At 41.2% G+C, this 13,395-nt stretch overlaps 1 protein-coding gene across 2 annotated transcripts in view; it reads right to left on the bottom strand.

Moving 5' to 3' along the window:
• Positions 1-391: 391 nt before the first annotated feature.
• HCRTR2 (hypocretin receptor 2) overlaps positions 392-13,395 on the bottom strand; it is a 65,815-nt gene continuing 52,811 nt past the window's right edge. For both annotated transcript variants that reach the window (XM_030555628.1, XM_030555629.1), the window contains 4 exons: positions 11,264-11,484; positions 9,093-9,214; positions 3,482-3,682; positions 392-1,222 (listed from right to left, as the gene is read on the bottom strand). In XM_030555628.1, coding sequence (XP_030411488.1) covers positions 1,029-1,222; positions 3,482-3,682; positions 9,093-9,214; positions 11,264-11,484 — 738 coding nt within the window. In that variant the 3' untranslated portion in view covers positions 392-1,028. The remainder of the gene's footprint in view (positions 1,223-3,481; positions 3,683-9,092; positions 9,215-11,263; positions 11,485-13,395) is intronic.

The raw sequence follows: 13,395 nt of genomic DNA, 5'->3' as shown, positions 1-13,395 counted from the left end.
TTTAAACTCGTGATCACTCAGTCCCCAGTAATTTCCTATGACCATCTCATCTAGGATTTCCTCACTACTTACAAAAACAAACTTAAAACTGCATCACCCCTTGCTGGTTAAGCAATAATTTGATGAAGAAAACTGTCATCTAGCATATCCAGGAAAAGTGGGCCTTACCAGTATTAAGAAGTATTCATTCTCTAATCTGTATCTGAAAAGATAAAGTCTCCTATTATGACAATTCCCAGTAGTGTTTTCCTCTCTAATATTTATTGTCATCCTCAAAAAAGATAATATTATTAGAAATGGAAATACTACTATCCAGATCTGAGTCCGACCCTGGGGATCTATAGCAGACCCTCATTGTTGTCCCAACAGAACCTCTTTTTCAGTCCTTCCCCAAAGTGATTTTGACCCAAATAGCTTCTGTTTTGTCTACACTGCCACTATTTTTTCTTTATAGTTTACATTGCTGTACAATGTCTTTATTTCTAGCTCTCCTAAACAGACATACCTTTCAATACCAGTCATGGGTGCTATATCACCATGTTTCTGTAGTCCCTATGTCTGGTTTAACCTCCTGCACCAGTATTCCAGATCCTCCATTTTATTGCCTGGACTGTGCATTTGTGTATCATGTGAAAAGGTAATTCCAAAATTCCACTAATGCATAGGAGAAGCAAGTGTTCTTTTCAATTAAATTAAAGTCATTACTGGTATCAGTACATAAAATAAATGTTAATGACTCCTTGCTTTGAAATACTCAGTTCTTTACTTGATGCATTTCAGAATGTTACATGGCATCTGGGATATATTAAAAATAAATGTATCCAGTATTTACAAAGCATGATGCAATATATTCTTTAAAAAGTCTTGCAAAGATGTGAATTCTGTATCTTTAGCTCATGATGAGGTAAGTAAGTTTCCATAAGACTGGGAATTGAAGAAGCAGTCATTTTGGAGGAATCCCTTTGGCCAGCTGTTGTGTTGTCACTGGAGTGCCATTCGCAGGTTGTTTTAAATGTACAGGGCAAAACTTATCCCTGATGTAACTCCAGTAAGGTCAGTTTGGTTACACCAGGGATGAATTTGGCCCACTCTGTATTATCTGTTGTGCCACTGTCTTCCACAGAAACTCCTTCTGCTGCATCTAAACTTGAAGTCATGTTCATCCCTGGCGTACGCAGGTGCAGTTCCACAGACTTCAATGGGCTGAGTTTGGCCGTCACACCTGTAACGTATAATATGGATTTTACTGTTTATAAACAGAACCAGACTGGAGTCTTCTGTCAATAGTATAAAGGCAATCAAAGGTCTATTGACATTACCTATGAGAAAAGTTTCTAAACACTAGCAATGTTTTTTAAGCAGAATCCTCCACTGAAGTCTATGGGGAATTCTGCTTAAAAACTCACGTAACAATATTTCTCTCTGAATTTTCATATTTTCAAACATTTAAAACCTTTGAATGATGATATTTACAAATAATGGCTGTTGATTTAGAGCTCTGATTTGGTCTTACAGTGTTATCTTTTACCTGAAAAAATCCAGTACTCAGATCCCTAGAAGATGGGTGCATTGTAAGAACTTTAAAAAGGTGGGATGGAATATTACCTTTGCTCAAGCCAGCCACTCTCTCAGCTGTTACATGTTAGTTGCTACTTATTTAACATTCAGCCAATAAGTGGATTCATCACTAGATACACTGGCCTGGTCCTTATCAGGATTCCATAGTGTACCCAAAGCACTTCTGACTTTTATTAAGTGTATGGCACTCAGACACAAGCACAGAGTTGAGAATTATGAAAAATAATGAACACAGGCAGAAGCAGCATCTGCAGTGACACAGTTAGACAGGCTTCCCCAACCAGAATCCCTTCTCACTGGTGAAAATGTGTTGCATCGATGAACCCCACCTGTGCCACGTACATAGAAACAGCCACAGGACTGAAGATGGGCAAATTAAAGTTTAATAAACGAGCAACAAACAAACTAGCCTTTTCCATGTCTGTTTTTCCTTAAGAATACAGCAATTTTTTTCTGGAGGACCAGCGTTTGAGTCACCACCCTACATGTTGGTTGGTACTAGATAGGTCTGGGAAATTCATGATATACATGTGCACGATAGGTTTGGAATGCTTGCAGATGGCATGGACATACATAGCTCATCCTAGGCCTATGTTTAGGATCACGGGACTATATCCCTCTTTTTGATACTACTGCCTCATGGTGTTTGGAGCTTTGTTCTGAAATAAGAAATTAACTCTGCTCTTTCATTTCTGAGGAGGTCTCATATCAAAAACAACATGACATGGGGAACAAATGACACATGGCAGATGTTAGTCACATTACTTAATGCATTACTGGAAGGTCCTCAGATACCATGAGGCGAAGCACAGTATAAAAACCTATATAGAGCAGTTTAAGATAATATCAAACAACAAAAGATAACCCAGGCAGTAAGAACTAAAGGCTTCATCCTATACCTGCTGTCTTCAACGGATGCAGTACCAGGCACTAAAAGAATTTCAGACAGTAGGTCTAATAGTTTGAGGAGTTTTTGCAGGAGCAGACATGAATCAGTATGACTCCAGAGAAAAATTCTGATTTTTTTGCAGTGAAATATCCCTTCACTGAGCAAAACTTAATCATGTGAGGCGTAGATAATTCCATTAAACTAAAATCTATAATGCAGTGTTCAAGTACGAACAATAGTGATGCCTGCCAGTAGGACTATGAGACTAGTGGACAAAAGTTCTTCCTTAAACCTCATCCCACAGACCTAGACACCTTGCAAAGCTACAATGGGATATAAGACAGATAACAAAATATATAGCAGAGTCCACTGTGTGAGAGAATTAGGTGGCATTTAAAAGCACCCTCTCTCTGAGAAACTGAATGATAATGACTTTGCCAGTCCTCCTCAGCACCTACGGTAATCTCAGACAATCTGAGAAAGAGAAGAAAATACCAAAAAAATATGAATTCTCCACATGACTCAGCCAGCTCAGATTCAAAGCCATTTATGAAAAGATATTTTGAAATTTTCATTGACATTCAGGGAATGCAAAAGATTTGCATCCAAGTTTGGTTAGAATATCTGTTCTAAAAAATTTCTGCTATACCCTGGCACAGTCGGAGAATCAACACGAAGCTGAATACAGGCTGATTTCATGCATACGTTCCAACTCCCAGGCAAATATTGTATACATCTCCAGATACTTGCTCTTTATTGAAATCCAATGAAAATATTTAAACAACATATAACCCTCCCCTGAAATTACAATTTATACAGTTTCAAAGCAAATGATATGAAATTATAACTCTTTAAGTTTATAAACAAAGTTGTGGGTCAATTTCTCCTGCACTCTTGCCCTGCAATCTTGTGGTCACTGGTTAAAAGGCTGTTGGATGCAAGATCAAATTTTAATTTACAACGGCACCAAAAGACAGGGACAAGTATACTACCAGTTGTGAATAGGTCCAGTACCATTTGCTGGGAGCGTGCTCATGTTGGTCAGCACAACATGTTCTGAAAGTTTTGAAACATTATCAAAATTGCTGATCTGGGTGGTCAAGGATTTCCGACTTTCAGTGCTTGCACAGCCCCTGGTGAGTCGTTCATCCTGGTGATGATGAATGTCAAGCCAGCAGCAAGAAAATGCTGCTTTAAATTCTTCTCTAAATTTTCCTGTCAATCGAAAAAGAATGCAGGAAAACATTATTATACAAGCCATGTTTCAATAAAGCTAGCATATGGAAAAGACATGGTTAGCTAGTGCCAAAGTGAATTCAAAATAATCAAGTACCCTTCTAACATGACAAAAGCAGGAAATAACAGTTTTAGTGGTTCGGGAAATGGCAACAAAATTCCACCTTTTAATAAGGATTTATAGTAGGTGCAGCAGGAATACTAAATTAATTTTTACAAGGCATACTAGAATCGCTCTTAAGGCAATGTTCCAGTTTGTTTGCTGAGTAAACAAAACATATTTGATGAAAATAAATAATTAAGTAGGTTGATTGGACTATTACTTGATGTGTGAAATGCAAGGGCAACTAATTTTTCTTTTACCTTGCACATTTTACAAAGAAAACCAGATGTAAAAAGATAAATAAATATCTGATCTTCTGTATATTACAGTGATCATTTAATGAAGCTCCTACCATTTAAAGAAGCGCCTATTTTCTCCATTTTCAGGACCTTTGAAATAATTGGGGGCACACTGAAATTGTTACTACAATGAATTTCACTACAAAAAAGATGGTCCGTATTTAAAGAACAGGGCTGAAAGACAGGAGTCCTAGCTTCTATTCCCCAGTCTGCCAGATTTCTTTGGACAAATGATTCACATCTCCCACCAGTTTCACAGTTGCTTCAATGGCGACTTGATTTACATCCATGTAAAATGAGATCAGAATCACACCCTTAATCTCTGTGTCTCTCAGTTTTCTCATCTGTAAAAAGGGGATATTAAAACTTACTTTCCTAACAGGTTAAATGAATGAATGCTTGTGCTCAGATACCAAAGAGATGGCACAATATAAGTAAACACCTGGCAAAACGGAACTGAGAAGCTTGGTATGAAGCCATTTGGATAGCATAAGAGTCCCCAGCATTCCATGTTAAAACTTTAACTTAAACCCCAAACACATTCAGAAAAGTTTGGCTAACTCTTGTACACCTTTTTTCTTTGATGTGGCCTCTGAGCTAATAAGTTTAAGCTAGGAGAAGAAACAGATGTGTTGGAACAAGAGTTTCCCACATCCAAATACCCTGAATTTTAGTGTTCTAAGCCTCTAGATCCAAATTTTGAGTCTTGAACCCATAACTGATGTTGTGTTAATTTAGATTGAATAAATGGCCCTAAGAGATAAGGTGTTACCATGACCCTAAAACTGTCCAACATTAAAAAGTTCAAAACAAAGGTTTTTTATTTGGTATATAGAGACCTCAACCTCCTCAGTGCAAGGGCAAAGATGCTGTCAGATAACCTTAGTCCCAGATTTGGACCTTAGCATCCAAAATATGGAGGTTAGCATGAAAACCTCCAAGCTTAGTTACCAGCTTGGACCTGGTACTTGCTGCCACCACCCAAAAAATTAGAGTGTTTTGGGGCACTCTAGTCCCCCTGAAAAACCTTCCCTGGGGACCCCAAGACCCAAATCCCTTGAGTCTCACAACAAAGGGAAATAAACCTTTTCCCTTCCCCCCTCCAGGTGCTCCTGGAGAGATACACAGACACAAGCTCTGTGAATCTAAACAGAGGGACTCCTCCCTCCCCGTTTTCCAGTCCTGGAGAACAGAATTACCGAGAGTTAATCTCTCTTTTCCCCCTCACCCAGAGGGTATGCAAAGTCAGGCGAATAAATCTAACACACACAGATCTCCCTCTGACTTCTTCCTCCCACCAATTCCCTGGTGAGTACAGACTCAATTTCCCTGAAGTTTCCCAGTAAAGAAAAACTCCAACAGGTCTCAAAAAGAAAGCTTTATATAAAAAGAAAGAAAAATACATACAAATGGTCTCTCTGTATTAAGGTGACAAATACAGGATCAATTGCTTAAAAGAATATTGAATAAACAGCCTTATTCAAAAAGAATACAAATCAAAGCACTCCAGCAACTATAGACATGTAAATACCAAAGAAAAGAAATCATATAACTCACTATTTGATCTCTTTGTCCTTACAACTTGGAAACAGAAGATTAGAAAACAGAAATCACTTCTCAAAGCTGAGAGAAAAGCAGGCAGACAGACAAAGACTCAGACACAAACTTCCCTCTACCCAGAGTTGAAAAAAAATCCTGTTTCCTGATTGGTCCTCTGGTCAGGTGCTTCAGGGAAAGAGACATTAACCCTTAGCTATCTGTTTATGATAGATGCCTTTAAAATGTTTTTAATCTTTTATATAAAAGATATTGGGGGAAACAAATTAAATCATTTGAAATGTCAAGTCTTAAGTAAGGCTTTCATTTTAACAGCATCCCTTATTCCTTTTCCAGTCTGATTCTGTTTCCTAAAAGACAAAACAACACACACGCCTCCCTCATTGCTGAGAAACTGCTTGCAACCTCACTGCAGGCACAGCATAGTTTTATTAGCCACTCCAAGACCTGGCAAATTTTTACCAGCATTGAGCTGTTTAGGGCACTGGTTCCCAAACTTGTTCCGCGGCTTGTGCAGGAAAAGCCCCTGGTGAGCCAGGCTGGTTTGTGTATCTGCTGCATCCGGAGGTTCAGCCAGTTGCGGCTCCCAGTGGCTGCGGTTCACTGCTCCAGGCCAATGGGTGCTGCTGGAAGCAGCACGAGCCGAGGGACATACTGGCCGCTGCTTCTAGCGGCTCCCATTGGCCTGGAGCAGTGAACTGCAGTCAGCGGGAGCTGCGATCGGCCGAACCTGCGGACACGGCAGGTAAACAAACCAGCCCAGACTGCCAGGGGCTTTCCCTGCACAAGCGGCAGAAAAAGTTTGGGAACCACTGTTTTAGGGCATTGCTTTTAGCTGCTTTTCTGGTCACAGTTACAGCAGTGTTGCAGAAAAGACAGTTTTGGCTGGCTAAGCCAGACTCTTATTAGACAGAAAGAATAAGGAAATGGATAGGAAAGAAAAATAAGTTAGAGAAGGAAAAGGACAAGTTGGGGTGTGGTGTGGGGGAAGTCTCACATCCCGGGTGGTGTTTGGGATTTAGCCAAAGCCGGTGGGTGTCATTTGGATCCCTCCCTCTGGCTTGGTCCACCTCAGGATTAGGTCCCAAGAGATGGTGGGGGTCGCAGCATGGTGGTGCTCGTTTTTCTGTCAGCAAGCATTCACCTTCCCTGCTTTTGGTCATCCAACATTGACTTTCTCCCCAAGTCTCTTGTTTTAAGGACCCCAAGTGAGTAATGGATGGAATAGCCCACCCCTTTATTATCCTGTCTACCAATTAGGCCTAAACTCTAACAAGTTTGGTTCACTGATTTCCAGTCCCACACTTCTCTAGTTTTCCAGACATGATCTTAACACCGTCCTTGAATTATATCAGCTGGTCTTTTTCATTTGTACTAATTCAGTCTGTCTCCCATTTGCACCTTTTCCCGTTAACATTTGTTGTTATAGGTTATTGTGATATTTTATGAACTTCCATTCTCTTTTCACAGTTGAGCTCACAATTAGGGTACATTTGTAGGCCCAACTGTCACAACACTAGCCAGAAATCTTGGTTAACAGGCCATTGTTTGCTAGATATCACTGAATTGACTGGAAACAACAAGAACAGCAAATCCTATTCTCATTAGATTTCCTGGATAGTTTTGCAGACCTTGGCTACCCAGATGAGCATCCAAATGTTTATCCAAAGCTTATCTGAACCACACCTCTAAACTTTATTCATCACCAGCTGTGACCAAACCTGCAACAAACCAAACCAAACTAAATGGTAAAGGGACTGAAGAAATGTTTGGTGATTTTTTTTTACATGCTATATTTCTACTGAAAACAGCCTGATACAGATAATATGGAAGGATCAAAGGTAATAGAAGAGAGAATGGTAAATCAATGTCATTTAGGAATATTTTCAGACTATTTGTACATTATATTTTTACAAAGGCACAGTATTGTTACATGAACAATTTAAATTTTCATTTAACATTGTTAAAATATAAATTTGTAATTTGCAACATTTTTCTACTGCTTCATTTATCTTTAGAAAATAGCTCTTTCACCACAGCCTCAAAAATCCCCAGAAGTAAAACAATAAGAACACATAGGTTCTTTTTCTTTCATCTAGGTAGAGAATCTCCTGAGATTCAGTGACTTCCCCTCCTTTATCCCCTCCCCAAGGCCATGTCTTCCAGTGGGATTCTTGCCATTTGATGCCTGGAAAAGATTAACTGAAAGTAACAGATAATTTCCACTTCAATTGTGAGGTCTTCACAATACTTGTAGTCCTTACTCAGGGCCAGATTCTGCCACCCTTAGTCATCCTCCTCTGCTCTGAACCCAACCCCAAGCTCTCCCCCACCACTATCCTGCTGCTTCCAGCCCCACACATTACCCACTGCTCTGCACCCTGACCTGCGCTCTCTCCCCTGCCCTCCTGATGCCCTTAGTCCTACGGTATTCCCCCAAACATTGCCCCACACCCACCTTCCAGCTCTCCACTCTGCATGGGGATCACAGCTCTGCTCAAATTTGGCCCTGCTGCTCTGCCGTCCTGACAGGGAGTGGCATTGCAATGCAGTGCATGGGGTTGCAACACCACTCAAATTTGGCGTGTTTGCCTCCCATTATATGGGGGAAGCTGGGTCAAATTTCCAGCTCCAAACAGGCACCAAAGGTGGGAGAGATTGGCCTCTGCCTCCATCCCTCATCATTGCACTCCAAAATCTACACTTCAAGCTAGGAGGTTAAATTCCAGCTTGAGGAGACATACTCACCTTAGCTCTGATCAAGCAAGCATATTAACAATAGCATGAGTATGTTAAAAATAACATGAGCAGCAGGATGGGACACCCACCCTGTGTATGTGCCTAGAGTCTTGGATGGGTACATACTCAGGACTGCATGTCCTTCCCATTGTTCCCGCTACTGTGGCTATGCTCCATTTTTAGCTTGCTAGTTTGATTAAAGCGGGTGCAGGTATGTCTCCTTGAGCTGGGTGGACACCTTCAGCTTGAAATTTAAACCCACCCTGTGGTTTGAGCATTAGCCTGCTAAACCCAGGGTTGTGAGTTCAATACTTAAGGAGGCTATTTAGGGATCTGAGGCAAAACAGACAAGCAAACAAAAGCTGTCAGGTACAGTACTTGGTCCTGCTAGTGAAGGCAGGGGGCTGGACTCAATGACCTTTCAAGGTCCCATCCAGTTCTATGAGATAGGTATCTCTTTATTATATATATGGCTCTCCCTATAAAATTAACGGGGATACTTGAGAAGGCAAGGTGCTACTCAACAAGTGTAGCAGATTGTGAGGATAGAGGGACTGTTATCAGGACCTGCACCTAGAGCCCAGTTGTGCTGCTGCTCAATTTTCAGATCAGGCTTTAACCTAATTGGTTACTATGCATTACACTTTAACTACATTTTAATATGTAACACAGCGATCATCTGGAAACTCACCACTGAGAAAGTTATAAATGATAGGGTTCACTGCACTGTTGGCATACACAAGCCAATGCGAGAAGGTAAACCAGGCATACACAGTCTCTCTGTCATCAGCATAGTTAAACATCCCCCAAACCCTGCAAAATAAAGAGGAAAAAGCCAGTCTGAAAGACACTGCATACTACTGAATATAAATGCTGTACTTTTATTCTATTCGTGATATCACATAAAGCTCTCATTCAACACTTCCAGCTTTCCCAAGAAAATACAAACCCTCTTCTCATCCAAAAACCAGCTTCCATGAGGGTTTTGCATAGCGCAGAAGCCACAAACAGTTTTGTCTTTAATGTACACATGTTATCCAGCTAGATAACAAAAGGGTAATTTATATCATCCAAGGCAAGGGTGGGAAAAGGTGTCTTTAAGCCAATACGACAATCTCCCAATTCTGGATCCAGCCTCTCAATTCTGGGCCCAGCTCCAAGAGCAATGGGGCTGCTGTAGAGTTAGGGTGGCATTGACTGGCTGCCTATGGATTCTCTGCTAGCCCAAAATAGCTGGACTGCAGTAGCTCCAACAGCATCCCCTCATGTCCTTGTGCAGGAGGCTGCTGCATTTAACCACTATGGATTATATAAGAATGTCCATGTTAACTCTCTGATTACAAGTTTCCCTCCAATATATTGCAGTATGACTATATGAATACACAGAAAACAGAGAAGTGGCACCATCCATCTGACATTTGCCAGAGGACTTTCAGGTAGGCAGTGTTGTTGTAGCTGTATTGATCCTAGGATATTAGAGAGACAAGGTGGGTGAGGTAATATCTTTTATTGGATCAGATTCTTTTGGTGAGAGAGACAAGCTTTTGAGCTTCCACAAAGCTGAAGAAGAGCTCTGTGTAAGATAGAAGACTTGTCCCTCTCACCAACAGAGGTTGGTCCCATAAAAGATATTACCTCACTCACCTTGTACGTCTATATTTCATCAGGGCAATACAATTAGCTCTCTTTGGTTACATTTTACTTAATGTAATCCTGCCAAGAAAGTGACACTATGCTTATCATCTTTGCAGCTATAAATGTCATTGGAGGTCTGACAGTATAATTTCTCCCCAGTTTGTCTGTGTTTGTGTGTGTGTGTCTGTGTGTGTGTGTGAGAGAGAGAGAACTGATAGAACAGAGTGCTTACTGAATATAATGTTTGACAGACACAATCACACATATAATTCATTGCTTTGCCTGTTATTTACTGATTCAATGATTATTCTGATATCAACATAATAAGTCTTGATAAAAATTCTCCTTTGACTTTTATTATATTCTGGGAGCATCTTCTGAGGTTGGAAGAATTGGAACACTTTATATTTTTGCTTTTGTTAAACAATAAAAGCTTGTTGCTTCCCTGATTTTGGTAAATTTCTGCATAGTTACATACAGATCAGTTATTAATATGTGAAACACCAGAACACAATCCTTTGGACTTAATTCTGCTACACATGCTCACACTGAGGGCTGGTCTACACTACGGTGGAAAATCGATCTCAGATATGCAACTTCAGCTACGTGAATAATGTAGCTGAAGTCGAAGTATCTAAGATCGAATTACTCACCGTCCTCACGGCGTGGGATCAATGTCCGCGGCTCCCCATGTCAACTCCGCAACTCCGTTGGGGTTGGTGGCGTTCCGGAATCGATATAAGCGTGTTCGGGGATCGATATATCGCATCTAGATGAGAAGCGATATAGCGATTCCCGAGCAATCGATTACTACCCGCCGATAAGGCGGGTAGTGAAGATATAGCCTGAGTCATGCCATAAGCCAGGGCAGTCCCACTGAACACTAACCCACCCAGTGTTCTCCATCAGATACTACACTCCTGGAGTCCAATCACACAAATTATATGTTTGAATATGTAGGTCAATGAGATTTCTTGCATGAGTAAGTGACCACCAACATGAACACGGGTTTTAACAATCTGGCCCCAAATATCTGCCCTGATAATTGTTTAGCTAACAATTTGATTACAGCTGCACACTGAGCTTCAGTTTCTTTATTGTAAAATATGTGGGTATCTAATTCAAAACTAAAAAAAAAAAAAAGAATGTAGCAAAGCATGTCATAGAGAAATGCTTTTAGATAGAAAACTTTCCCCAAACTCCTTACTGTTTTTGGACAAACTTTACCTTTTTAAGACATTGAGGATACTAATTGGTAGATAGCAAAGTGCAAAAATCAAGAGAACCACCATTAGCATACGCGCTGTCTTCCTCCTGGCTCGAATCTGTTTTATTTCAGCTGCTACCCCACCAATCCTTGACTTGGTTGACTGTCCCAGCCCTCGGGGCTGTGCTAAAGAGGGCAGAGGCTTCCATTTTCTTTGAACTACTGAGGAAGTTCCTGGGATCTAAAAGAGTAAATAGTAAATGGAATCTTTGTTAATGCTGTTTCTCTAAGGGAAATTCATCACCATGTAAAAAGAAGCATTGTAGGCAGTTAATACAAAAAAGAGAGACAGGTTGAAATAAAGCTCCATGATAACACAGTACAGTTTAATAGCTTGTCAAACAAACACTGCTGTTCATTTAAGAGAAACAAGTTTTAAAAGGTATTACTAAGTCATGGGATTGTCTGTATAAGTACATAACTATGCACATAGCTGTGTGCACACAGGGCTTTATATGCTCATAGCATTTTCAAATGTGTGTCCTAAGTGTCCGTAAAGCAGTTGTGCTCTCCCTATTTATTGGGGAGGGGAGTGAACTTATTTTTTCTGCACTGTGATTGTTGCCCAGGGTATTCCTTACAGAGAGTTGCAAATGGTATGCATGATGGGGGCAGTGGGGGAATCATAACAAGATGTATGACAAGTTAGGCTATGTCTAAATGAGTAGGTGCTGGCCCACTTTGCTCTCTGTAGATTGGCAAGCACAGAGAGCCTGCTGGTGGAGAAACTGCTCATGGAGGAAGGAGGACCAGTGGTAGAAAGCCCAGATGGTGTGGTGAAAAAAGGACATTTTAGCTAAGAGCAGGTTACAGAGTAAAGGAAAGGGGGCACCCTTAAAGGCTTCTCAGTAAGTATAAAGTTGACCTGTGGGGCAAGGGATGCTCATTTTGGCCTCCTCAGCTTTCTGACTGATGCCTGATGGGACTAACTGAAAGTGCACCTTTTGGGCACCTCATCATGTACAGACATCCCATGAAGACTGAATGGGAGAGCTTGGCTCTCTCTCTTCCTGTGGTAAATGGGTTGGAAAAAATTGAATTTCCTTAGTCAGAGCAGCTAACACCAGTGCAGACATGGACTCACAGAATCCCTCAGGAGTGGGTGCTGTGCCAGGAGGAGCTTGGACATCTAAGTTCTGGGTAAGCAGCTGACTAACTGCAAAGGGCTCTTGCAGAGACACAGCTACACTAGCCAGAGCCTCTGTCACAGTACACTGGGTCAACTCCCCCCTTCTGCCTAGCACTCATGTAGGCCCAGTTTGCTATTTCCCCAGTTCTCCTTCAGGCCAGGCAGCCCACATGTCTCATTACTTTAATTTCCTGAAGCAGGGCATCAGAAACTCCTCAGCATTTGTTAATGTCTCCTGTGGAGGAGGTGCTGGTCCCTGCCTAGAGGAAGAGTTGCCCCAAAAGTATTAAAAATCCATGAGGTGGACTCCAAAAAACCATAAAACTGGGCTGATCATGAGATTAAAAAAATCCTTGTTTGTGTCAGCATTCTCCTTTCTGAGACTTAGGGCAAAGCTAGTCCCCACTCCCAATTTGTGGGTCATTCTTCTGGGTTGAAATTTCAACCTGAAAAACACACACAAAACATGGTTACTCTCCAGCTTCCAGCTGCTCAGCCCCTCTCCCATTCTTCCTCTCTGCTTCCCCAGTGTCCTTTTCAACACCTGCTTCCATACTTCTCACTCTTTATAGCCTCCCACACCTCACAGTCTCCCTCTCTGATCCCCCCCACGACTAAAAACTGACTCCCCTGTTCGCAGGAAACAGGCTTTGGTTTTGTTTTCTGTAAGTATACATGCTGTGGGACATCACATAAGGGGACTGAAGCCAGGGTGAAAAGCAGGCATTTTTACATTTATCTCTAAAGCAGGGTCTGTTTTCTCCCCATCTCCTTCAGCGCCCCTCCCAGGAGATTTTATGCTGGCCCCGTGAACTGCAGGTGAACTTCACTCACAGAGAATCCATGGGCACAAATATAATGAAAATGTCAAACTCTGCAGGAAAAATTGTTTCTATCTTCAATATTTTGCCACTGTTTATATCTCCATTTTAAACCTGTCTAAAGCACTGATCACTTGAAAAG

This window comes from Gopherus evgoodei, chromosome 3 (genome assembly GCF_007399415.2).
Source record: "Gopherus evgoodei ecotype Sinaloan lineage chromosome 3, rGopEvg1_v1.p, whole genome shotgun sequence".
NCBI lineage: Eukaryota > Metazoa > Chordata > Testudines > Testudinidae > Gopherus > Gopherus evgoodei.
This window is presented reverse-complemented; position numbering and strand designations above follow the sequence as displayed.